Consider the following 26,998-nt stretch of genomic DNA (forward strand, 5'->3'; position numbering starts at 1 on the left):
CTTTCCAACGAATGCCTTTGAGCCTCAGAACAGAAGCAGCTCTCGGCACATATACATCCAACAACCACTTGTCCGTGACCCTTCTCTCTTCTCCTCTCCGCCTGCAGGCTCTGTTACTTAAAGCCCTGATATTCTTTCCACAGTTTTCAAGGACACGATGCCACCTTGTCCAACATCTCCCTGCACAGGGGGAATTGTTCCACTGCACACAGTGTCCTTCTGTTCATCCACTTTGAATTAAAATGTTATGAAAAGGTCTCTGATGTAAACATTTTAGTGCTGCATCTTTCTGAAAAGATCGGATCAGCGCTGTAATGTGCAATGTTTAAAATGTTGACTGTAGGAATTGTGGGTATCTTTTTTCACTCTACTTTTCCCATTGACTGTAGTCTTTTCTTATGAATAGAATATCTCTTCCTCTCTTTCCGTAGTGCTACAGTAGCTATTGATAGAGCACCACATACTGTACAGTAGCTTCTATAGCAACCAAGTAGATGTGTCTTATTGTAGAGGTCAGTGTCTGTTTTTCTAATAGAATCTTCTCTCTCTTTCTCTTCACCCCTCCCAATCCCATCCTTGTCGCACTTCCGTTGCCTTTTTCTTCCTCCATCGTTGTCAATCATTTTAATTCATTAACCTTATTTTTCTCCTGTTCTTCCCTCCCTGCATCCTGTTTTGACTTCACTGTCCAATCAACCCACGCCACGCTTCTCTTTATGTTTTAATTTTGGTCATTTTAATTTGTCTGCATGGTTTACTGCCTGACGTGCAGACCCCATAGACCCCGATGTTGACCTGTACGAACTCTTCCATGCTCCATACACCCCAGTACCAGACCCCTCCCCCATGATGCCACCCGTGGGCGTTCAAGCCTCCGTGCTGAGCCACGACACCATCAAGGTGACCTGGGCTGACAACTCGCTGCCCAAGAACCAAAAGATCACAGATAACCGCTACTACACGGTGCGATGGAAGACCAACATCCCTGCCAACACGAAAGTGAAGGTGAGAGATCATTTTACAGTTTTAAAAGGTTTTATTTCAGCATTTGTTCTCGATCGTCAGAGAATGACTTCCCCAACAAAAGCTCCGGTTTAATTTTTAAACTCAGAATGATCTGAAGCCTGGTACCGTCGAAGCTCACTCGCCTTTCTCTGGTTTACCTCAGCACTTTGAAGCTCAGCTAACATGTTTACAACTGAGTTTAATTCAATTAAGGAAATCTCCAATCATTTCACTCTGATCAAACTTAAGTACTGTTCCTTCATTCAGTACAGTATGGTTTCTCTGTATTTCAGTGCAGTGGGACTTTGTGCATGCCTTCAGGCCTGCGTTTACCACAGAGATGTATTGATGTCTGATGTATTGATGTCTGATCTATTGATGCTGAAAATAAAAGGTAATGTCGTGTCAGGGTCTATTACAGGTCAAAGGTTTTTGAACACCTAAAAACATTTACGTCGTGTAAAAAAAAAAAAGAATCACAGGAAATCCTAAATTCAGCAGCTGAACACACTTGCGGCGTTCCTGTTCCACCTCCACGGGGTTTAGGTCTGGAGCATGTGCTGCTCTTTCTTCGTGACAAGCCACCGTCTGGTTCTTTGCTAATGTTTTGGCTCATTATCTCGCTCCCTCTGATATCAGTATACAGTAGTACTTCCTGCAGTGCGGTATCATCCTAATAATGCATCGGAGGGTGTCCTAAGAATTTGTTCCAACACTGCCTTTGTACAGACATAGTACACACAGTAAGTCATCACCTGGAGGAATTGTTTGCGTTTCAAGGCTTCATTTGCTTCCATTGCTGTAGGAAAGCTGTAAGTTAACCAATTTCTTCATCCTTGTTTTCTATTAAATTAAAATGATTTTTCAGTTTTTGTTGTGCTAAACTAATTTTTTTTTTTTTTCTTTTACCTTGGGCAGTTTATCACTTACCTTTGTACCTTTTAAGGTTATTCACTGGACTTGAACTGCTTAAATTTCAATAAACACTGGAAAAATGGAGGTGTTCTAAAACTTCTGACAGGTATTGTGTATATAATAAAGTATTCCCAAGGCAGTTTCCGAGCGCAGTGGAAGCATAATGCTGGTATTCGTAACCAAGCAATCATTCATTTTCACGCAACTTTCAAAGCACTATGAAGAGAAGTAGTCACTTTGCACACATAACCATCTCAACACTGTCTTAGGTTGTGTTAGTAACAGTCTAAGGGTGAAGTCAACAGTGTTTATACAAACAAGTTCTTTTCCAGTCGTCTAACAGCTGGATATTAACAGACTTAGTGTTTGTGGTTTGTAAAATGCTTCTTCCTTTCCTTCCTATGAGAGGTTGTCTAAGGGCTCAGCTCAACGATTAGCTGAGTCAGCTCATCTCAGTCTATAACTGTAAGTTTACTGGTTTAATTAAACCATAAAGGCGTCACCAGTGTGAGTTATGCTTAAGCCTTTCGATGACTGTACAGTAGTATTTTCATTATCTGTTAAAGTTATAATCCTAAAGATTTACATCCTGCTTAATTTGGCGACACTCGTGGTTAACAGTGGCGATAGAAAAGTGCACTTTAATGCTACAGCGGAGACACTCGTCGAGCAGCTCCTTGGTCAGAAATACAACAGAGGAGCAGCTGGTGTATGTGTTTACAGTGCAGTCAAACAAAGTCGTTTTGTTTTGAGCAGTGGCAGTAACCAAAAAGGTTTTGTTTTGTTTTGTAGATGCATTTTTGATGAGCGATTGCGAGTGCTAATCAGGTTGACAAATGTTTTTTCCTGTGGAAGCGTCACAGTAAAAGCAACTCTGTGTTTTGCCAATAGCAACGGTAGGAAAATGTTACTACCAGCAACTTTACACAGTTGTGATACGGCTGTAGGAGAGTGAACAGTGAGGCTGATGAAGAAAAACTCAAATCATTCACTCATCGTTTCATGTGAACTTAACTGCTGAATGTAAGTGCATTGACTGGCTGTTACAGAGAAAATGCAGATAGTAAATATCATCAAAAATGTTTGATTTCATGATAACCTTGAGGATTACAACTTTAATATCAGTGTTATATTGTTCATTAAATGAGGTTGCTTGTTTTGTCTGACCAACAGATTTACGGTGATTTAGAAAAAAAACCTCACATCTGAGAAACTGAAACAAGTACATTCTGACTGAATAATGAGATGGTGATAAAACGGATTAGTCGTCAATTAATTGCTGTTAAGCAGTTATTATCCAGAAAAAAGCTCATTTTCCAGAGTTGGCGGTCAGTGAAATGACAAAGTGCAACACCGAATTATTACACTGATTTGCTGTGATCGGTGTCATACAGATGCAAAGCTAATGTCACTGTGTGTGCAGTCATGCGCCTGGGTGTAATGTATTAAATAGAGTACAAATATTTGTAGAGAGTCACAGTCAGCCGAGCCTGAAACAGGGTGTTTGAGGTTCAGCTTCTAATTCTTTCTCAATTCTGCAGCTCAATTATGATGATTGCTTATCTTCAAATACTGGATCACTGTGTGTCTGCGCGTGTGTGTGTGTGTGTTTTTGTGTGTCTGTTCACGGTTGCATGAATGTGTGCAATCCTGTGACCGAGCAGAGCTCAGATAAAGGCCTGCGTTTACTGATAAATTATTCAGCAAGGAAAGGACAAACTGAGAACTGGAAAAAGAGGGTGTAGATGTGACAGTGCATTCTTCATACAGCTAACAGAGAAGGTGCACATACACACACACACACACACACACACACACACACACACACACACACACACACACACAGAGGGAGAGCAGCTGAATCTTGTACAGGATGCTCCCACTCAGCACTTTGTCAGTTTTTGGCCTTGACACACGAGCTTCAACCTGCCATTTTCGACCAAATATCTAAAGAGGTTTATGATTCATTCATTAATTGTTAATCAGAGCAAAAAGAAAGGACAGTACAGGACAGGTGGTGTGTGATTATGATGTTATGTAACAAATTCACCGACAGAAAACAAATCCGCAAAATCACTACGACATAGTGTACAGCTCAGCCTGCTTCCACGAGTAGATGATTCTCACAGTGTGACAGTAATTAAAGAACTCCACTGGCTCATTATGTTTCTGTCCCATTAACTAAATCCAATACATTAACAAGTCTGTTAGAGGGCTCTTTTCTGGTGTTTTTTTATTTTAGCTGTGCAGCGTGGCCTCTGTGCCCTGAAAACTACATCCTGTTGAATGTATGCTAGCGTAGCCATTGAGACCGGTCTAACCGACAGTACTGCTTTCACCTTAATGCTGCTCTTCGTCATGTCCCGTCTTCTCTTAGAGCGAACCCAGACAAGCTTGTACATTATTGAAGAGACGACTGCTCTCAAACTGGCTGCGTGTTTCTAAAGAACACAGTGTTTTCTCTTCCTATGCTACTGCCCTCTGTTTGACAGCCCCCACCGGAGAACTGCGCTTTTGTCATAGCACGCAATGTTATAGATAGGACTGTCAGAGACCGGTGGACCTGAGCCACTGCTGCTGCGTCCCCCCAGCCAGCTAGAGGTTTCTTCTTATGCCAGTGGAGGTCGAGATAAATGGTTACATAACTCAAGATCTCACATTTGCTGAGTTTTTTTTTTTTTTTTTACAGCTTATTTGTGTGACACTGAATTTCACACCACACGTGATAAAGCACGTCACAAAATGTAAAAGGTTCAGGTTCCACTCAGTGTTCGGGGTGTGTAACGTATCCTAACACATTCAGACAGGAAATTATCTCAAGAACTAAAACCATTAATCAATGGAGAGAAAAATAAATGGCATCTGTCTTGATAATGGAATATTCATTTTAATAGTTCTTCAAGCAAAAGTGTCTCCCATTTATTAGTTGCTGCTTCTCACTTACAATGATAGCTGCTTGTCTTGACTGAATGTAAACTTAATTCCTACTTATTGTTTTTTTTTTGTGTGTTTTCCTGTCTCTCCCCAGATGGCCAACACCACCAGCCTGAACCACATGGTGACGGGTCTGAAGCCCAACACACTGTACGAGTTCTCAGTCATGGTGACCAAAGGCCGCCGCACCAGCACGTGGAGCATGACGGCGCAGGGCACGACATTTGAGACCAGTAGGAGCCCACACACACACACACACACACACACACAAACAAACACACACACACACTGTGCAGAAACGCACAAAATGTACATAATCACAAGGACATAAACGAAGAGCACGTCCAGTATCACGAGCCCCTGGCTGGCTGGGAGTAATATGTCATTTTCTGCAGCCCAAATGGAAGGAGAGGACACTCCTGAGGAAAGTCAAGCTGTCACTCACTGCACAGTATAAACCAAACACAGAGACAAAGGTATTTATCAACAGATCTCATAATAACCTCGGGTGAAATTGAGGAAACCTGCAGCGAATTTGGTGATTGTGGAAGATAATTTCAGCACTGCTCTGGACTAACCCTGCCTCCATCCAGAATCAAAATGCACAATGGACTAATTGTGATAAAAAATCAGTCAATAAATAAGTAAATAATGATAACGGATGACTGTAATAATAGATGATTTGTTTACATTTTTCTCTCGATTTGCAGACTGATGACCAGGTGTCTCGACCTGAGGAGCAATAGAGCCACAAACCAAGACCTGACTCTTTTATGGGTTCAAGCTTATAGAACAAAACACATTTCATTTTGGTTTTCCTCCTCTGTTCCGTTTCTGTTCATCTTGCGTGGGCACAATTTGTTATTACCTTTTGCTTTGTACAGTATCAGAGGGAGGACGGTAAATAATTACTGTCTCCCCTGAGTCAGCTGAATCAAAATCGTATAAATTGACTGTATCAGTGTTAAAATGACCCATAGCGATGTAAAGTCCTTTTAAAAGCCAACGGCCATTCTGCATTGAAAGCATACAATACCCTCGTATTTGTTTACGATTCCTGCAGTGCTGTGAACCTAATGGATACTTAAATTTGCAAGCTGGAGAGTGTCAGTGCCCATACTTCACTGTAAGGTGTAAATGCTGAGTTAAAAGATGCGTCACAATAAAACTAGCATTTAAAAACAAAAACTAATTTTCTCTGAATCCACTTTTACATGTGCATTATTGAATTTAGATTTACTAGACTTCCACTGGTATGGAACGTTGTTGCTTTTTTTTAATATATAAAAGAGAGAAGAGCCAGTTTTCATTTCAGCCCAGCCAGGGGTTTATTTGGTATATACAAGATCATAAACGTGCACACACACACACACACCAGAAACAAACTATCGATTACTTTTGAGTGCTGTAGGAACACTCGGGACGTAAAATATGTGCTATTCAAAGACAAACCACACACACACACACACACACACACACACACACACACACACACACACAGTTTGCTCGTATCTTCTAGTAAACTGCAGTAGTGAGTCGACCGTGTTGATGAATTTAAAACTAATCGTGTGCATTCTTCACCCTTTACCTGACCCCCATCGTCAACACAACTAATGTCCTGTCTCAATCCCCTCTGCAGTTCCCAGCTCCTCTCCGAAAGACGTGACCGTGGTGAGCAAAGAGAACAAACCTCGCACCATCATCGTCAACTGGCAGCCTCCCTCTGAGGCCAACGGAAAGATCACCGGTGAGTCTCAAAATGTTGTTTCTCGACTGACCTGCTATCTTTAATTTCAACCATTTAGACGTCTTTTTTAACAACTCTTCACTAAAAGCTGACTAATGAAATCACATTTAGGCAGGGAATTGATGATCACGTTATGTAAAATGTGTTTCCTTGCCCCTCCATGTCCATCTCCATTTTGACTTGGAAGAATTGTAGCGGATCTGAAATGTAAAGAATGTGTCTCTGTCTTTCTCACCTTCCCTGTTGTAGGCTACATTATCTACTACAGTACAGATGTCAATGCTGAGGTCCACGACTGGGTTATTGAACCGGTGGTGGGCAACCGTCTGACTCACCAGATCCAGGAGCTGACGTTGGACACCACCTACTACTTCAAGATCCAGGCCCGAAACTCAAAGGGCATGGGCCCCATGTCTGAGGCCGTAAATTTCCGCACTCCAAAGAGTAAGTTTCCGTGACGGGTCACAGACCAAGATGGGAAATTGCATCCTCCCGGTGGCCAGTTCGCGTTAAAAGAAAGTATTATGAAACATCTCAGGGTCCATTTTGTTTTTCTTGCTGTATTTTTCATATGCATCATAAAGCTGTAGACTACTTGGTGAAGAAAGTCAAGAGAGTGCGAGATATTTGTTTTAATAGTTTTAGCTGAGGTCTGTAAAAAGAATCAATATTGGATTTACTGGACTTTTCGGGAGCCAGATACACAACTTCAAATGAATGCTAATGATGCTCTGTGTCTGGTGGATGTGTAAATAAACAACTTTTGGCCAACACGTCAGACATGCCATGACAGCTTCATTAGACAATAACATGTTAGGGCTTTGGGTTTGATACTTATGAAGTTATTTGACGCTCAAGCATCCAAAAAAGTCAGTTAACGCAGCTCGACGATTTGACTTTCACTGAAACAAAGGTCCCTCATATTGCAACAATTGTGATCTAGTTAAAGCAGTTTGCATAGTTGAAATATTTCATCACATAAAACCCCTGATGTCTAACAATGCGCTGCTCAGCCTGGATAGTTTGTTTCCTTAAACTTCGCTGTGAGAAAGCTTCTTGAGAGCTGAGACAGGCATGTTTCCCAAGCCCTATTTATTGGTTTGGGACGACGAATTACTGTGAAGTGTAGTCAGCAAACTTTCAGCCAATTCTGAATGTTAGGTTCAGTTTGGTCGTGCATACACTTTATTTTGTTGGAAGGCTGCATCCCTTTAAGGAAACTTTTACTCACGGGGTGTTAAGTGAAATATTTTAGGTCTTTAGCCCTGGACTTGTAGGAAGCCGTCGTAATTTTGATTTAGATGCTTTGCTCCTAATGTCAGCTTGGCTGTGTCTGAGGTTCACTCTTGCTGTTTAGTTTTCTCACTATTTCTCATTCTTCGAGTTTTGCCCCTCTCTTCCTCCTCCTCCTCCTCCTCCTCTTCACAATTCCCATCTCGTGCTTTATTTCTGTCTCCCTCGCTGCTCTTTTCAGCTAACCTGTTTTTTGCTTTTTATTGTCTCTCCTCCCTGCTCTCCTTTGGCCTGTTAAGCTGAGTCCTCTGACAAAATGGCTAATGACCAAGGTAAACTGCCCCTCCACACTGTATCTTTCACTGCTGGCTCTGCACCTCGTGTATCTCTCTTTCTAAAGATTTCCATCTTCTGCGCTGATGAAAACTTGGGCTGCATGACTGGCAAAATCAGCTTGTTTGTAGAAATTTTCAGATTTTAATGTATCTCATGAAGGTTTGGCTTTAATGTGAGAGTTGAAGAGACCATGTGAGCATGTGACAATTTCAGTAAAACATATATTTTCTGTTTTGAATCAGCCTCAAATCTTCTACCGAAGCCAGGGCCTCCGGGCAGCCAAAATCCGCAGGAACCTGGAACTTCAATTGGTAAGATTTTCCTCCTACCCACCTTCGTAAAGTGTCCTGTTCAGCTATTGAGTGTATTTATTTATTATAGTTATTATAGTGTCAGTCAGACACTAGTGCAGCTAGGATTTAAAAACGATGAAAAATTACATCCCTTTTCGCCGACAGTGCATTTTCAAATCTGCAATTTTGAACCGACTTTTGGTTCCATATTTTTGTTGCAGTTACATGTGGCACATTCCCCTGCTCGTCACTTCCCGTGTTTACAAATGTGTCTCTAGTCTAATCCAGTCTTTCTCCTCTCGAGGTAAATCAGGGGTGGGAAGCAACAATGAAAATCACATCCTGGTCATTGTCATCATCATCTCAGTGGGAGCCTTCACCATCATAGTGGTGGTGGTGGGGGCCTTCCTGTGCACGAGGCGCACCACGTCCCACCAGAAAAAGTAAGACGCTCAGTCACATCTTTACGTTCGTTGTCCTCTTTTTGTTTCTCTCTCTAAAGTATATCTCCTAGCTTTTTCTAACTTTTCATGACTTTGGCCTCTTTGTCACGTTTCACCACGGCCTGTGTTCTCCTCTGCAGGAAGCGGGCCGCCTCCAAGTCCTCAAACGGCTCCCACAAATACAAGGGAAACTCCAAAGACCTGAAGCCACCTGATCTTTGGATTCACCATGAACGGCTGGAACTCAAACCCATGGACAAGTCACCCGAGCCCAACCCAGTCATGACCGAGACGCCCATCCCCCGCACCTCGCAGGACATCACCCCGGCCGACAGCGGCCTGGAGAGCAACCCCCACCTGCAGCAGAGGCGCAACTCCTATCGTGGTCAGTTCTTCCCAATGGTGCAAGACTTAATATTTGATGTTATGGGAAAGAGATCAAAGGGAAATGTCACCCTTGCTGCCTGAGCTCACATGCATGATAATACTGAGCAAACTTTTGCTGGCAGACGGGAAACTACATTTTGAGAGCTTGACTATGAATACTGTCGGTTTTTTAGGCAGGAAATGTGCTAATACCCTCAGGTTTGCTTCCAGGAGCATGACTGGAGGAGTCTTGGAGAATTTGCGATGGGGTTTTTGTTTCACAGTTCAACACTTGTCTTTCCTGTTGCTTTTTTCTGTGGTTATCATGCAAAACATTTCATGCTTTTCATACATAATGCCCATTACTTGTCATTATTGCAGTGCTGCAAGAGCACACACTGCCTCCGCTACAACTTCCTGCGAGTTCAGTAAATCCACTCAATATAATCAGTTCCCAACAACACAGTGTGGTGTATGACTCTGGCATTTAGAAGTGCATTAAAAAACCAATGATATCGAATAGATCAAGGATCTACAGATGGATCATTCGCAAAAAAAACAAAAAAAAAAGAACAATAGAGTAGCTGCTCTTTCTTATTGGCTGGTTTCCATCGTACCTTTTAGGCCACGAGTCAGAGGACAGCATGTCTACACTAGCAGGCCGACGAGGGATGAGGCCTAAAATGATGATGCCTTTTGACGCACAGCCACCTCAGCGTAAGTGTGTGTGTGTGTGTGTGTGTGTGTGTGTATGTGAGAGAGAGGGAGAGAGAGTTCTGATAAATGTGAGCTTGTCATAATAAAATTTGAGAATTAGAGCACAGATACTTAAACAAATAACCAATTTACAAATACATCTTTTGCTATTTTTATGTATTATCAAGGGAACAAGTCCATTTCATGCTTCTCATAAAATGTTAATTTTTAATGTTTGTTTTTCTGAATTTCCTCCTTCCTGAATTTGGTGACAGACAGGCAGACTATTCAAGTGTGTTTATTAAAGAAAGCTGCATGTCTGTGTAACTGACCAGCAATACTCCCACATCCACATTCATTATTACAGCTGGTTAAACATCTCATCCTGTGTGTGTGTGTGTGTGTTTGTATGTGTATCCATGTCCATTTCCATTCACAGCTGTGATTAGTGCTCACCCCATCCATTCCCTTGATAACCATCACCACCATTATCACATGGGCAGCCTGGCATCGCCAACACGAAGCTACCTCTACCACCAGGGCAGCGGGCACCCACGCCCGCACGCCTGTGCCACCCCCATCTCCCATCTAGACAGGGTGGACTCCACAGGTGAGACAAGACGCTGCCCCCTGCTGGACAGCTGACGCACAGAGCAGCACAGGGAAGTCAGACCTGGTCATGCTCATTCATTGATTTGTCATTTCTTCATTCATCCACAATCAGCTGCCATCTTGTTAAATTCATATTTGAGTTTTCCAGAGTGTTACTAACCCCTTCTTCTCTGATATCCTTGCCTTTTGAAATTATTTTTTTTAAGCTCTCCTCTTCTCACCTCAGTCAGAGATGCCAATGATTTCAACTTTTTGTTCTCTGGTTGTTGAGTTACAGTTACATTATTGTTTTGATCAATTTTGTAGTAAAATATAAATTAAACGGACCTTGAAAATACTTACAGTTTGCTGGTCACAGCTTGAAAACTCAGCATCGTAGGGATGCAACTAACTAGTTATTGTTATTATCAGATAATCAGGTGATCAGTCTTTTGGTCTACATAATGTCCATAATGCCCATCACAATTTCCCAGAGCCCAAGTTGACGTGTGTTAATCATCCAAAACACAAAGAGATTCTGTTTCCTGTCATAAGAAAACTTCCAAATGCTCAGAGATGGAGACAAAATGATCGAAACGTTTTATGGATTACCGAATTTGTTGACAGTTTTCTGTATATTGAAGAATACATAGTCAACTAAGCTCTGTTTAATTGCCCTGAATCTGTATAAAGGCTTTATGAAGCTGGATGTCGATCCCTAGCCTGTGAATGTAAAAGCTGAAGCCTGTAAACCCCTCTGCTCATTGTATCTGCCCCCATCTGCCCCCTCTCCAGAGTCGGTGAGGAACACCCCCAATCCAGAACCTATCCCCCAAGCGACCGCCTCCTCCCAGGTCTCTTGCCCCTCGGAGATCCTTGCCGACCCTGAGGGCAGCTACCACGGCTCCACCACCACAGAGGAGGAACCCAGCTACTCCAGCAACCTGCCCCCACACCGCTCAGCCCATCCGCACGCCCACGCCCACCCACTCAAGAGCTTCGCTGTACCAGCAATCCCAGCCACCAGCCATCCATCATACGAGTCGCCTGCTCTGCCCAGCACTCCCCTGCTCGCTCAGACTGGTGAGGAGGAAGAAGCCTGTGCACGCACGCGCACGCACACACACACACACACACACACACACACACACACACACACACACTTAAACTTAGGTCAGATCAGAGTACAAAGCAGCCTGCTATCGTCCAGGCTGTTCAGACAGTGACCAGGAAAGACGAGGGAATCTCAACTGAAACTGATGGATGAGTTTCAGCCATGAACCTCAATGTGATTCATTCAGATCAGATTTGTGAATGAAAATCAACATTATTTTATGAATGTGGTGAGATTGAAAGTGCATTCTTGACAAAACCCTCACCACAAGCTCCATTCAGTATCAGTTCTGGAGCTTTCGAGCACGATCTTCCTCAATAGATGGAGTTGTCAGTTGTCATGGAATTGTAGATGTTTAGATTTCCATTTTTTTCAGGATTGTAATTCGATTCATTTTGAAATTAATTTTACATTTAAGGCCATGTGATTCAATGGCAAGCTCTTATTATTTTGTCAATCTTCTATTTTCATTTAAATGTTTAATTGTGTATTAATCCAGCTATGTTTGATGTGAAGGGTTTCTCTGCTAAATAAAAATATTTTTAAATGTATTAATTAAAAACTATTAAAATATCTTTTTTTTTTGTGAAGTGCATTCAGTCACCCCAGATTTAAATTTTTATAAGAATTCAAGATGCAGGTGTTTGTTGCCTTCACTGACTGTTATAGTTTCATGTTTTCAGGGCCTCCCACTCACCCCCATGTTGTTAAAACAGCCTCCATTGGAACACTAGGAAGGACACGAACACCAATGGTAGTCACTGTACCCAACGCCCCTGATGTGCCGGAGACCAGCAAGATGCTAGAAGATGTAGACAGCGTGAGTATAGTGCCCCACACTGGCTGCCTATAAAAAACAGTATCTGTTTTGCCAGGCCTAATGGTGGTGAATATTTAAGATTTATTCAGTCTTGTGTTTTATAAAATTATACCAATCACACATTTCTTCCAAATCCATGTCAGTTTTTTTTTTGGGCACTGGATTATACAGTTACATTGGTTTTAACCACATTTTCTGTTTGTTCTTTCTCTCTTTTTATTCTTTCCAACTTCAATCTCACCATTTTTTGTGATGTTGTCGGCTGCATTTGATCAATTCATTTAACTTTTAATAACTGATCTTAACAAAACCCATAACTGGAATGATTTTAATTTACCCATTGAACCTTTACTTCATGTCCTAATCCTTGACTGGCTGTTGATCATTCGTTGACATCGTGTTTCTCTTTGGTTCTGGATGTTTTGCTTTTGTCTGCTGCCTCTTCTTGTTTTTGTCATTTACGACGCTTCAGTCCCATTGACCCATCTCCCAGCTCGCCTCATCCCACCCATTCGACCCCCCCCCCCCCGTACCTCTGCGAAAGATCCCTGACTGACCCTCTCCTCCTCTCTATTCCTTTTCCTCTCTTCTCCTCCCTTCCCTCCCTCCAGGTGCTTGCCTCCCTCCCCCCCTGCCCCTCCCCCGCCCCCCGTAGTAACCCTGTTCCTCTCCCTCAGAGCTACGAGCCCGACGAGCTGACCGAGGAGATGGCCCATCTCGAGGGCCTGATGAAGGACCTGAACGCCATTACCACAGCGCCATGAGCACGCACACACACCTGCGCACACACAAACACACCTTCTCTGTCGTCCACACATACATACACACACACACACACACACACACACACACGCTAAAGTCAAACAAACACACCCAAACATAACCCTTGGGAGCCAGAGGCTAGTGGACACAAAAATGGCCTCTTGTACCCAAGAAAACTCTCACATCCCCCTGCAGAGAAAAAAAAAAAAAACTCCAGACTGAACCTTAGGAACTTTTTTGGCTTACCTTGCTCAGTCTCAGGAAGGAGATTGCCATGAGAGGGAAGAAAAGTGAGACGTTCATCTTTTTATGAAGAACCATTCTCAGAGACAATGAACTTTAAAACATTGGTCGCTTTCAGCCGGAAGATTGTGAATTTTTTTCCTCAGCAAAAATGCGTACGGTAGGTTTTTTTGTGTGCAAACGCTCATTCAAGATGAGACAACGGTTGATTCAATGTCAAGTCAAATGGACAAAGTCCAAAAATATGCTGGTTTTGATGTTGGTGCTCATGCGACGCAGTCTACACACAGTGTTTGTTTGATTAGTGTTTTCTTTGTGCATTTTGTATATCTATTGGGCAGTTTCAGTGAAGTGAACATTGGATATCAGCCTCCCTTTACAAGCCTACATTATTCATAAACATGGTCATTTTTTTTTGTTTTTACCCCCATGTGTCATAAATTGTGCCATGACTTTTTATTATTTTCTATGTTATTGTATTATTTTTTTTACACACATATCCTTATAAACATGTACATATGTTGTTTTTTTTAAACTGCCTCATTTTTTTGATGTTTCCCATTGTTTCATTATTATTATTTGGGATGAAAGTGGGATTACAAATGAGTCCTGAAGCTCAGTTTTCATATCAACAGGAGAGAGAAGCCTGATGTGTTTCTACAGTACATTCTTCTCTGGCATTGTGTTGCCCCCTTTGTACATTAAAATGTCTTCTTTTTCAGTCTTTTTGTTTCTTGTGGGAGCTCCGTTTTAAAAGCCTTACCAACGTGTTTGTATGTTGGACGGTCGAGGCGACTCGGCCCTCCACCCTCGGAGTCACTCGCTGCCATGGCAGTTTATGTATCGTTCTGTGGGACTTGACCGTGTCTCCTCACAGGTCTGAGGTACTTAGGACTCAGGGCGCTGACCCCCACCCCTCCTAAAAAAAAAAAACAAACAAAAAAAAACAAAAAAAAAACATAGATAAAAAACCTCACATGGCACTCAATCAATCAGTCACCTGCAACAGACAAGTTATCTTTTATACGAGAAGTTCAATCGAATGTGTGTGTCATTTCCAAAAACCAATATTTGGTTTCAGAATATCTGTAATGCTGAACCACGTGTGCATTTTAACCACAGTGGAGTGTGTCTGCTGTTTTTTCCTGCTGGTCTTCATCAAATGCCACGCCCTGGTTCTTTTACAAATCTTATACGATGCAAAGATGTTGGCCTTTTGAATGGGACTCCCAGATTTTTTTTTACATGGTAGGTTTTGTATGAAGTAAAAAAAAAAAAAAAAAAAAAGCTTGTTCTATACACAAATCCGATGTAAAAAGGTAAAAAAAAAAAAAAAAAGTTCATCTAAGAAACTAGTTTTTCATTACCCTCTTACCCAAAGAAATTTGTCATTTGCAATCATAGTAATTTGCTCTACTTTTGTGAATACCATGTTTCTCATAAATGTACATCGTCATGAATGTCAATATAACTGTAAGAGATTTTAACTATGGATACAAACAAGGAACAAGTTTTGGGGGAAAAAAAAAAAAAGATTGAAAACAAAGGGGGGAGAAAAAGGACCGGACTCCATTTGGGAAATAATCTATTGAGTTGTAAACAGTTGAACCTGTATTGCACTTTTTCACAATTTTTGAAAAGTACATTTCTTACATATCTTGTGTTTTAAATATCAAAAGCTGTTTGTGTAATGTAGTGTCCTAGGTAAGCAGCAGGCAGCTGGTCTTGTTTTTTTTATGTTTATTTTTTTGCTTCAGAGATGATATGAATTTGAGCAGCCGAGTTGTTCACTTTGCAGCTCATGATGAGGAATTCTGTTGTTGCTTGTTCATGTACAGAGCTTTCTTTGCTTTCTGTAGAAAAAAATCTGTGGCTTTTTAAAAAATGTTGAAAAAAGGTTTGGAAAAAAATATGTTTTTTTATTGGTGCTCCTATACATTGTGTATACAAACTATTATGAATACTAACAAAGTAAATGTTTCTGCTCGTCTTCTTTTCATCAGACATGATCAGGATGCCCATCAGGTCACTGAACCACTAATACACAACCCAAAGCCTACAGTGTATAATACAGTTATCCTCCTGTATTATAAGTCTTATGAATATTGGGAAGGTCGAGTAGAGCTAAAATGATCAATCAACAGAAAACTAATTAATTCAGAAAAATGTGAAACAGTAGCTGGTTACACCTTCTAACGTGTTAATATTTGCTGTTTTCTTATATTTTGAACCGTTTTGTGAAAGTTACATAAATGAAACGGTTAATTAACCGATCAAGAAAATATTGCCACATTAATCAATAATGAAAATAATCAGTCAAGCCCTTAATTTAAGGGCTGATTTTCTCAGTGAATTTGGCTTAAAACACTCGATTTCCTTGAATGTGAGATCTTACAGAAGGACAGCTGTCGTTTTAGAGCCTCACATAGTTAAAGAATTAAAGCCTCTGTTTTACACAGACGCTGCATTTCAGATAAAGACGATTCAATTAATGAGCAATTCTTTGTCACAAAATCTTAAAAGCCCCATTTCATCATTGTAGTTTACAGTGTCCTTGGGTTATACCTGCTTTAGCTTGAAGGTGATGTTTTGCTAACCATTAATTGTTTGATCAGATTTCTAGCTTTGGTATTCTCATCAGTCTTGTGAAACTCGATGGAGACTGGCTTTCTGCCAGAGTGACTGATTGAACCGCCTCGCTCAGCGTTTGGCTGCTAGTTGGCGATAATTTCTAAGCCTGTTGATGCAGCTGAAAAGTGTCGTATGATATTAAATTAAAGCGCAACACATCAGAGTAACCTGGGATATAGAAAAATGCTGACATGTACAATGTAGGACAAGTGAAGTTAAGTAAAGAAGGACAGTGAAAATGAGTTCAGCACACATTAAGACCATCTGCGACCATTCATGCGAGTCTGATTGGAGTTACAATAGGGGCTTTAGTGTTTCTATTTCATTTATTTATTTATTTTATCCAGAATGGCTGGAGAAAAAAACTTTAATTGCTGTGAGATTTTATGGGTCTAAAAATCGGTATGTTCCTGTGCAAAATCACCTCAGAATCCATGAAAGAGAAAAATGGAAAAGGTTATGATTATGAGATGGCTACACCTCACTATGATATGAAAGTACCAATCATGTGCTGTGACTTTATATATTCGGGGTTTATCCACAGCCCACGGCTTCCAGATCAAATGTGAGGAAAACTTTGTTGTACATTCAGAAAAATACTTCCATCTGTCCACAGCACTTGACACTGACTCCGTCTGTTAATGAAGGTAACGTCGGTTAATGAAAGAAATTTCTAAGTCATTAATATATACATTTTATCATTTGTTGCAGAAGTAAGCATACTGATTTCTCTGTGTTTGAAAGCTTTGGATTTTACTGGAATCTGACTGATAAAAACTATTTAGTCTTATTCCTCATCTGTAAGTTTAAAGTGACTCTTTATTTGCTGTACTATAACTACTGCAAGTTTTGCGATCCATGGTCTCCACAGGCAGAAAACTATGAAAGGCAAACATAACAATAGAGCTGACCTTCTTGCTCTAATTTAGCCACCAACAGAAACACGTGAAAAAGTTTTAGTATGGTTTTAATATGAACACAAACCCATACGGATGTGATACACTGCATTATTAAAACTAAAAAAAAGCCCCACATAACTGACCTTAAAAACATGATCCAAGTTTTTGAATTGTTACTTTAAAGAGATTTTCCTGTAACATTAAAAATACAAAGAGAACAGAGAGGGGAAAGGGGGGAAAATAAATACACCTCAAATCAAAGTAAATGATAAATAGAACAAACTAAGTAAGTGAAAATTAAAAATCTACAGTCCTGTGCGCCCCGCCCCTCTCACACCACTGGGACTAGGTACCTGTGTACCTAATGAACTGGCCTGTCATGTTACTAAACCACCACCAAGCGTCGCTGCAGCCGTTCGCTTTCAGCTTCCGCCCTCTCCCTCGACTTCCGCCTACGTCAAGTCACTCTCACAACAGGGACTATGGCGGCCAGCTCAGACCGGAATCCTCCTCCTTTCCCTTCAGCTGAGGAGCCAGAAGCTGGACTGCCTGACATGGCAGATGGAGACAGTGACGAGGGAGAGGACATCTTCGTTAGTAACGTATGTTCACGGCTCGGCCATGTTACTAACGGCCTGTGTGTGGTGGTTATACCTGCAGTAAGTGAAGCGGGTCAGAGCCGGGCAGTCAGCCTCTTTATCTGCTCTGACCTGCGTTCCTGGCATCAAAATAACCGCTGACAGGGGCGAGAAATCTTGTCACAATCTGAATAAAAGCTACGAAATTGTCTCATGAACTTAGTTGAAGTTAGTTTGCAGTGCTCAAAATGAACAGTCTTGACTCTTAACTAGTACGTTTTAGCGTTGCTTGTGGCTTTTTCGGCCTGTTTTGGTGCTTAATTCTTAATTTAAACCATCTCCCGCTCCCCTGTCCAGTTGAACGTCTTGTATTTTTATTGTTCGTTAGGAGTTCGTTAGGTTTGGCTTAACTAATCTGCAGATCACAGGACCCCACCCAGCCAGCTTCTTATGCTTGCTTATCTGAGTCCAGTGGCGGAAGAAGCGTTCACATCCTTTAATTAAGTCAAAGCACTACTACAACAATGCATAGCTTCTCCATTACAAGTAAAAGGCCTTCATTCAAAACAGTTCATGAGTAAAAGTATAAAAGTATCATCATCAAAATTTACTTAAAGTTTCAAAAGTAAAAGTACTGGTTCAGCAGTTAAATGCCCCTGTGACTGAAATTATATTTGACATTATTATTATTAGACTGTTAATACCGGGGTGTAAATGCTTAAGGGACATTTTACTGCAGCTGCTGGAGGTTCAGCTAGTTTTAACTACTTCATTACTTTTTATACAGCTGCCTAGTTTAGTCTGGTGGTGTCCAACAAGTGTCAGTATTTTCCAAAGGGTCATGAGATAAATCTTATGTTGCGAGATGATTCATGGGAAAAAAGTAAGGAAGTTCTGGAAAGAAAGTTCTGATTATTGATGATTATCTGATGATTTTTCAGATTTGTCACACTCCTGTTGTGAAAAATTCATTTGATCATTTGAACAGCTATTTAAATGGAACCATGTGAGAAGTTAAAAGAGTTAACTCAGACATTGAGGCACGACAAGGAGTTGGGAGTAAGTGGTTTAATGTTTAACAGTGTGCTGTAATTTAGAAATTTATTTTATGTTTTTGAAGTAAAAATCTTGATAAAAATGAAATTACTAGTAGCTAACGCTGTCAGATAAATGTAGTGGGGTAAAAAGTATATTTCCCTTTAAAAGGTAGTTGAGCAGGGTAGCATAAAATTGAAAAACTTAAAGGACAAGTATTTTAAAGTCGTGCTCAAGTACAATAGTACCTGATTAAATATACTTTCCACCACTGTCTGTGTCTGTAAATTGTCATAACAGTCAGGAGACAGGACAAGACAAGTAACTACTCCTCTAAAGTCATCCCTTCTCTGTGGCTCATTCAGAATTTGTGTCCTTCCTGTCTGCAGAGTAATCCTGTGGCTGTGAGTCGAGACGTTTCTGAGCCAGACTGTATCAATGAAGAGCCTCCAGATTTGTTCAGTGAGGAGGAGGCGAGCAACACAACTACCAAATCCAATGGAGTTCATTCTGATGATGACAACGACCTGTTTGCTGGTTAGGACACATTTTCTACCAACAATTTTGTTCTATTTTATTCCTCTTGGTTTTTATTTTCCAGTGCTTACAGGCCCTAAAAAGAATTCAAAGTCTTGTGAGAATTTTTATTTTAAGCCGAGGTCATGCAAGACAATTTTAACATAGATCTTAAAGGGACATTCCACTGATTTTCACACACATGATGTCATGTTTAGTTTATTAGTCAAGACCAGGGGCGGGTTTAGAAACTTTTGGATGTGCCCTAGACTGGGGCACATGATTCAGAGCTTACAGCCGTGGACAGATTAAGAGACTACGAATGACACAGCTCTTTATGGTCACTCCTCTAGCGCTGGTCACAAACTGCCTCTGTCTCTGAATCGAGCTGCAACTAGAGATTACTTTGATCGTTGATTAAACCATTAACAGTTGTTGTTTTTAGGGAACAAAATAGTGAGCTTACAGTTACAACTGTCACAAACTGTGACAACTGTCACAAACAACACAAGAGTGTTTGGCGTTGCTGGTTGGCATGCTTTATAATTGATTGTCGCCGATTATTTCAATCAACTAATAAATAAATAAAACTAATAAATGAATCGACTAATCGTTTTAGTTCTAGCTTGGAGATTGCAAATTTAGGACTGCATTATAAACTTTGGGCATGGAGGTGTAGGCATTCAATAGACAGGGGATGTCTAATGGACACACACTGTTACACTGAGATGTTGGATTCATCTTGTTAAATGAAGGTAAGGTGTTCCAACAAAGGATTGTTTTGGCATTGAACCATTGAGTCAAGTATTATATTGGCACTGGCATAAAAAAATTCAAAGATCCCAGCTGTAGTGAAAACCTGCACCAACTATTGGATTCTGCTCACTGCTCCATTTCCACACTATAAGATCCTGTTACAAGCAGCTGTAGAGAAACGTTGCCAAAATAGAATACAGTAAGTCTAAAACTGAAATATTAGCAAAGTGATTTTTTTTAAACCAGGAACTATCTTGTGAGTGAATTGCAAAAGTTTTGCACACGTTATTAACTAATAATGCAGTAGTTATGTACATATAAAGTGTAGATTTTCCACAATAAATAATTAAGCAGCAAGTGCACTGTTCTAGATAAAGTAGGTGTGGTAGGTATGGCTTTTGTATGACTGTATGTGTAGTGTGTGATCCCGTCTGGAGTACCCTTCACTCATCTGCTTTTCTTTTCTTTCTGGATGAGGAGAAGCATACATGAAAGTCTTTTCTTTTCCCAGAGGCACATGTGGAGCTGAGCACAGACAAGCCTGGTAGCTCTGGTAGGAGGGAGGTCTCCACCTCTTCTGGCCCTCATACAGCCTCCTCGTTCACTCAGAGCCCTGCGCCCATGCAGCCCACCTCCTTGGAGCAGGTACAGGCCACGGCCAAGCCTCCTGGGAAATTTGGAACAATTGCGTGCATTCTTTTGCCAAATACTTCTGTCTGTTACAGCCAAATATTCAAACTGTCTGAGTTGTGTGTGCAGAGTTTGAATTGTATCACTATTCTTCTCTTTAAATTACAGTTGGAGGAGGAAGAAGCCATGGATAGTTTTGATGTGGATGTTGCTGTCACTAACCCTGAGAAAGTTGGTCAGTCCATCTTTACAGACTCAAAACTATGATACAGCTATCTGTAACCTCCAATTGATTCAGATGTTATTTGGAAAGAAGCAGGATAAATATAACTCTGAATAGTTCATTTGTATGGTTATAGCTAATTCAGGAACCTAAAATCTCTAATGCACCACTGAATCCTTATTAACTTCACCTTCAATGTATCTCCAATGTTTCTGTTGTAGGAGATGGCATGAATGCATATGTGGCCTATAAAGTATCTACAAGGGTCTGTAGTCATATATTTTGTGTATTTTTATATGGCTCCTATAACTGCTAAAATGTTTAAATCTTCACTATGGTTTCCAAGTGTTTAGTTTTTCATGTTCTTTGCCTTCTGTGTACCACCAGACTTCCTTGCCCATGTTCAGGAATAAAACCTTCTCAGTGAGGAGGCGTTTTAGTGACTTCCTGGGTCTTTATGAGAAGCTGTCAGTCAAGCACTCACTCCATGGCTGCGTCATTCCACCACCACCAGAGAAAAGTGTCGTAGGTGGGTTGCCAGGTCTTTTTTTGTGACTGTGATTTGCACTTTTTTGTCTTTTTTTGTGACTGTTATTTGTGCCAACAGGAATGACCAAAGTGAAGGTGGGAATGGACGACCCATCATCAGTAGAGTTTGTGGAGAGAAGAAGAGCAGCTCTGGAGAGGTAAGGATCTGTAGATGTTTCATACAGATAAGTAATATTCATATGGGGCCACCTTTTTTTTTTATTGAGTCGCAGATGTGGATTTGTGTTTTATCTGTTTTATCTGTTGTGAACTACCATTTCTCACTTACTTCATCCTGCTGCTACTGTTTTTGTTTTTTGTTTTTTTGTAGATATGTTCAGAGAGTAGTGTGTCACCCATCGTTACTACAAGATCCTGATGTCCGTGAGTTCTTGGAGAGAGATGATGTGAGTATGTTAAGATATAAAAAAGATTTTTCTAGTAGTATTGAGTTGGACAATGACTTCATCTCCTTTTGAGGTTTAGTCACATGTATTAAGAAGGAATGCTTCGTTGTTTTTTTGAGTAGGGATTAAAAAAAAAGAAGACATTTCTTGAGAATGACACGTTGCCAAAGTAACTCACCTGCTATATTTTGACCCATGTGTCTGTGTCTGTGTTTTCAGCTTCCCAGGGCAGTGAACACTCAGGCCCTGAGCGGAGCTGGCTTCCTCAAAATGATCAATAAGGCATCAGATGCTGTCAACAAAATGACCATCAAGATGAATGAGTCTGACACTGTAAGTGGACTCTGGATGAAATCCCTTTGTTAAGGACATTTTACTGTTTGACCTGAAATACTAATTATTGACAGATATGGGGAATTATGATATTTCTAATCACAGTGTATTGTCTTATTGTAACTACTGCACTTGAAATTATAGCAAGACAAACAGGCCTGCTATTCTAGATATGATGAGGTTGAGTCTTGATGTCCTCTTTTTGCCGTGTGCCTCAGTGGTTTGAGGACAAGTTCCAGGAGGTGGACAATGAGGAGCAGCAGTTGAGGAAGCTACATGCCATGGTCGACTCCCTGGTCAATCACAGGAAGGGTGAGCTGCATCTGACTTTCTTGACTTGTCTTTGTCCAATTTTTATAGTCAACTTTTTTCAACTGAGGAAACTGAAGAGCACACTGCAGCTGCCAAAGTCTTTTAGGGTGAAACAAGTAGACTGAATAAGTTCTCTGTTCCCTCCTTCGACACCAGAGCTGTGTGGGAACACGGCAGTATTTGCCAAAAGCATGGCCATGTTGGGAAACTCTGAGGACAACACAGCCCTGTCGCGAGCCCTGTCCCAGCTGGCAGAGGTGGAGGATAAGATGGAGCAGCTGCATCAGGAGCAGGCAGCCAGTGACTTCTTCATCTTTGCAGAGCTGCTTGCCGACTACATCCGCCTGCTTGGTGCTGTGCGGGTAAGCTGACAGCTGCACAGTGGTAGATAGAGAGCAGGAAGAAGTGAAGATAAGATGAGGTTATGATTCTTTCGGAGCAGTGAGGTCTGGGGTAAAAAGCTTGGTGCAAATACCAGGATCTAAATATAGAAAAAAAACGCAACACCAGTATCCAATAAAACTAAATCATAACATTGCTATTTATGTGTAGGACATCAAAATATTGTAAGAAAGAAACGGACAGAATCACCTGTACAGAAGGATCTGTACTTAAGTGTGCGACAAATTGCAATAAGTTTCAGTTTATCCAGTTTTAATGCTTCACCACAAGTTGAAACTTATCTCTGCCAGTGTGCAGTATTCTCAACTTTCTTTCTGAACCCTGCATTTTGTCAGAGCAGTGATTAATGATCTCTAATAAACCCGGACCATAGAACTAACTACGTATTACAACGTGCATTTTGTCCTTTGGCAAGTGGAATGATCAGATGTTGTGTTTGATACTTGAGAGAAACACCTACAATATTATTCAAACTGGATGTCCACAGGGTTGTTTTGACCAGCGCATGCGGGCGTGGCAGCGATGGCAGGAGGCTCAGAGCACACTGCAGAAGAAGAGAGAGGCCGAGGCCAAGCTGCTGTGGGCCAACAAGCCGGACAAACTGCAGCAGGCCAAAGAAGAGATCACTGAGGTAACAAACACAGTGACCACACAGCTGCTGCAGCACTGATCCAAGCACATTGACGCCGAGTTATGTCACAGCCCGACATGAGCTGTAATGTCCTTTCACATCATTTTAAATACAGCAGGCAGGTGATCGTACATGTTTGACAGGTAAGTTACAGGCAGCAAAAGAAATGTAAAGTCATGTGGTTCTGAGGAGAGTACACTTCCATTACCACTCAGCTGTCTAATAGTTGTAGTCCACTCTTCCAAAGGGGAGTATGTTTGTTCTTCCAATGTTTAGATGTTACTAAATGGTTGACCTTTTTGTCAAAAGAGGAGATATTAGAAGGATTTTGTTTAATATTTGCAGCCAGATAATCAGTGACAGTGTTTTTGTTTTCCTCTTAATGTATGTCCTCAGTGGGAGGCGAGGGTGACTCAGTACGAGAGAGATTTTGACAGGATCGGCATGACTGTACGCAAGGAGTTTCTCAGGTTTGAGGTATGTTGATGTATTTCTAATTGTTATAGAAAAATAAAGAAGGTAAAAGTAAAAAGAATTTAAATTTCATCATCTTACTTACAACTGGATTGGAGTAGATTCAGTGTGACTTTCTTTGTCACTAATCAACAGAGAGAGACCCTTTTAATCATAAAGTCTTTTTATAGACACTGTATATTTGACCATCTGGACATGTGTAGCTTCTCCATTAGCAGACCAGCACATGTCAGCTTGTGGCCTTCATCAGGGACATCATCAAGCACATTACTATGAACATTTAAAATAGTATTCCGGTTCATCACATATGCTTTTCAGTCTGCTGAGTTTCCTAAAAGGGAAGATTTTTATTTAAGGGGATGGGATGGAAGCTGTGAGTATAAAAAGATGTATTTCCACCTGTAGGTTTAGTTTGAAGAGAGGCAGAAAGGACAGCATCTGTTTAGGCACAATGAGACATTTTTGACTTTAAATTAAATATCTTGATAACTTAAATCAAATGGCCATAATTTATATTTTAGAACTTACAGCAAAGGCCCACAATTTTTCAAGTTTGTCTTAAAAAGTCTTTAATTTTGATGGATATCTACTTCATTAAACTAATTTGGATCATCACTTACATTAGAGGAGGAGAGGGGATTGTTTAATGGCCATAGAAGGAACAATTAAAGCAAGCAAAACCTGTTTCAGTGTTCATATGGACCTGACAATCGTTTTAAGACCATCCTACAAAAAAATGTGAGCCTATCCTAAAATCTCTTATGATCATCCCTATGTTCATTTCAACATGCCTTAAGATGACCCTGATAAAGGGACTATTTTCTGTCTCTGTGCACCTTTGAAGTAGGTGAAGTTCTGTCAGAAATTCCTACAACTAGCTTTTCCATTGGCAAAGAGCTGGAGACGTGACAAAACGTTTGTCTTTTCAGAAAGAAAAGGCCAAGGATTTCAAGAGCCAGATAATCAAATATTTGGAGGCAATGCTTCAGTCTCAACAACGGGTAATCTTTTAACTACATTATATTCACCATGTACACTTTACTCAGTTTACTTTACTTTATTCATTTCACACTACTACTTTGTGTACCAACATTCTCAATCTTAGTGTATTTTTTGTTATAATAATGACTATTGAAAATCGGTTATAATTAGTATTTATTGACATTTTGAAAGCTATTGAATATCTAACTCTCAGACCACATTTTAACTGGCTTTTTAATTCTTCTTGTTCTTATTATATTCCAGCTTATAAAGTTTTGGGAGGCTTTCCTGCCTGAGGCAAAGGCAATAGCTTAATGAAGAGAGAGACTTTTCAAAGACCCCAACTGCCTTTTTTGAACACTTTACCTCTTGACCAGCAACTGAGAGGACAATTTTGAAACACACAAGAAACTTCCATCCATTTTTTTCTTTTGTCTTTTTAATCATAGTGTATTCTCTTATCTTGTACAGTTCTTTGATATAATAAGCTGCCGCATTTACATAACATTTCTTTTCTTTGTTTATGTTCTTGACTTAAAGATGGTATAAAGCAGGAATCCAACAGAAGGTAACATGGCCGAAGTATTTGTAAAACTCACTTTCAGTGGGATATATATTTATGTTTCTTGCTTAAACCAGTATATTAAAGAGTTAACACTGAGGTACTACCCTAGAGTAACATTGTCTATAGTTTACATTAGAAGATAGACGTATGTAAGTCATTCCAGTCTGTAACAGCTTATATTGATGGATGCATGTCAGATGTTTTTGATGCACTAAAATGTATTGTACAGTCAGAAAAGCTGTTTGCTTTTTCTAATAAAATACCACTATTGATGACTGAGGTCATTTACCAGGAGTATTAGCACATTGTTACAGTGTATCACACAGTGCATATTAGATCATAGAAATCATATTCAAACTCAGATTTCACAAGGTTACAGACTTGTCAGAAAAAAAAGAAATGTAAGATTACAGTGAGAGCAGGTGGAGGAGATGCAATCACTGCTTTGTTGGTATTTTCTATGATGATGTATTTGCTAGAATCGTGTTTATTATATTAATCAATTTCTTCCACAAGACTTTTAAGTACTTAGATTTGTTGTGTCAGAGATTGAGGCCCAGAGGCACTCATTTGGAACTGCTGCAGAGATTGTTTGCCGCCCATGTAAATGACTCTTGACATGTATGTACACATGTACAGTACTTGAATTGAATCATACAACCTCTGTCAGATATTATTTGTAACCATACATTTTTTTGATAAATTGGTTTAACAGTGACAGAAAGGCACAGACATTCAAGTGATACGGTCCCTTATTTTCTTATTCAGCATTTGTAAGTGTAGTTTTTCTGTCATGTCATATTTACGTAAGAATGTGCTTTATTTTTGTAACCACTTTGCATTAGCACACACATTTTCCTGGAAATGCTATACAGGTAGATGTACAAAATAAAATATGATTGGTTAAACTTTGGGCGCTTTTCATTTTTTTGCGTGTCTTTTGTGATTGTTGGTGTGATTTCAGTTCAGTAACATGGATGAAACAACAGGCCCCTGGTCTTAAAAATGTTAAAAACACCATGCAATTGCAATCATTAGTGTCTTTTTCAGAAATATTTTGACAGTTTACCATGACTTTAAAGTGCTGCTGCTGCTTCTGCTGCTGCTTGTTGAAAATTACATCTGATCTTCAGTATTTTGTTCATGATCTAGATAATCTGTCTACACACTTCCTGAAGCTTTGTGACACAGCAGATCCATATATTATACCCAAACCCTCAGACTGTCAAAGTTTCTGACAGGTTATATTTTCTTAAAGCAGAACTACTCTTGTGTTAAACATTTAAATGCAATCCAAATCCTTGGTATTGGTCAAATGCATGCAATATCAGAGACTCAAAAATAAAAACGGTTTGATTTGCACCAAAAAACTCAATTATTTCATAATTTTCTGAAAGTGGATTTAAAAGCTCCTTTTCCATATTTAAATTAATTGTGAAGCTCAATTTTTTAAATAATATGGACTTAAAATATAAACATTTGAACATCACGATTCCATGAGGTTCATATGATGCATTTGAAAGCTCCAGAACAGCCTATAAATGGACTTCAATTTTAGATCATTTTGTCAACTGCTGTTACCAAAGTCAATATTGAGAT

General features: G+C 40.2%; 2 protein-coding genes across 14 annotated transcripts in view; both read left to right on the forward strand.

Moving 5' to 3' along the window:
• neo1a (neogenin 1a) overlaps positions 1–15,474 on the forward strand; it is a 155,060-nt gene extending 139,586 nt beyond the window's left edge. For 2 of the 13 annotated variants that reach the window (XM_023426697.2, XM_023426702.2), the window contains exons 17-29: positions 773–1,005; positions 4,949–5,087; positions 6,494–6,601; positions 6,851–7,045; positions 8,134–8,166; positions 8,413–8,481; positions 8,768–8,906; positions 9,047–9,291; positions 9,897–9,989; positions 10,408–10,578; positions 11,355–11,642; positions 12,357–12,493; positions 13,105–15,474. In XM_023426697.2, coding sequence (XP_023282465.1) covers positions 773–1,005; positions 4,949–5,087; positions 6,494–6,601; positions 6,851–7,045; positions 8,134–8,166; positions 8,413–8,481; positions 8,768–8,906; positions 9,047–9,291; positions 9,897–9,989; positions 10,408–10,578; positions 11,355–11,642; positions 12,357–12,493; positions 13,105–13,257 — 2,003 coding nt within the window. In that variant the 3' untranslated portion in view covers positions 13,258–15,474. Of the gene's footprint in view, positions 1–772; positions 1,006–4,948; positions 5,088–6,493; positions 6,602–6,850; positions 7,046–8,133; positions 8,167–8,412; positions 8,482–8,767; positions 8,907–9,046; positions 9,292–9,896; positions 9,990–10,407; positions 10,579–11,354; positions 11,643–12,356; positions 12,494–12,965 lie in introns of all 13 variants that reach the window. The other 11 variants (XM_087179415.1, XM_023426701.2, XM_023426703.2 and 8 more) reach the window with 11 other exon arrangements.
• Positions 15,475–17,495: 2,021 nt separating this feature from the next.
• LOC111670132 (sorting nexin-1) lies at positions 17,496–26,307 on the forward strand. Its single transcript, XM_023426729.2, has 15 exons — positions 17,496–17,630; positions 19,031–19,178; positions 20,425–20,558; positions 20,712–20,778; positions 20,988–21,031; positions 21,154–21,295; positions 21,374–21,452; positions 21,626–21,701; positions 21,921–22,034; positions 22,253–22,346; positions 22,503–22,708; positions 23,236–23,379; positions 23,776–23,856; positions 24,783–24,854; positions 25,099–26,307. Exons 1-15 carry the CDS (start codon positions 17,511–17,513, stop codon positions 25,147–25,149), a joined length of 1,572 nt encoding a protein of 523 aa, XP_023282497.1. The 5' UTR covers positions 17,496–17,510; the 3' UTR covers positions 25,150–26,307.
• Positions 26,308–26,998: the final 691 nt, after the last annotated feature.

The sequence above is a fragment of the Seriola lalandi genome, unplaced genomic scaffold (assembly GCF_002814215.2).
Source record: "Seriola lalandi dorsalis isolate HSWRI2012SDOR001 ecotype SW California unplaced genomic scaffold, Sedor1 jcf7180002054835, whole genome shotgun sequence".
Classification (NCBI taxonomy): Eukaryota; Metazoa; Chordata; class Actinopteri; order Carangiformes; family Carangidae; genus Seriola; species Seriola lalandi.

Excerpts from the sequence above, each read along its gene's own strand:
- LOC111670132 (XM_023426729.2), top strand. The coding sequence starts at position 17,511 with ATGGCGGCCAGCTCAGACCGGAATCCTCCTCCTTTCCCTTCAGCTGAG. Across the intron at positions 21,032-21,153 it reads CCTATAAAGTATCTACAAGG|ACTTCCTTGCCCATGTTCAG; the intron begins GTCTGTAGTCAT and ends GTGTACCACCAG. Across the intron at positions 21,453-21,625 it reads AGAAGAGCAGCTCTGGAGAG|ATATGTTCAGAGAGTAGTGT; the intron begins GTAAGGATCTGT and ends GTTTTTTTGTAG.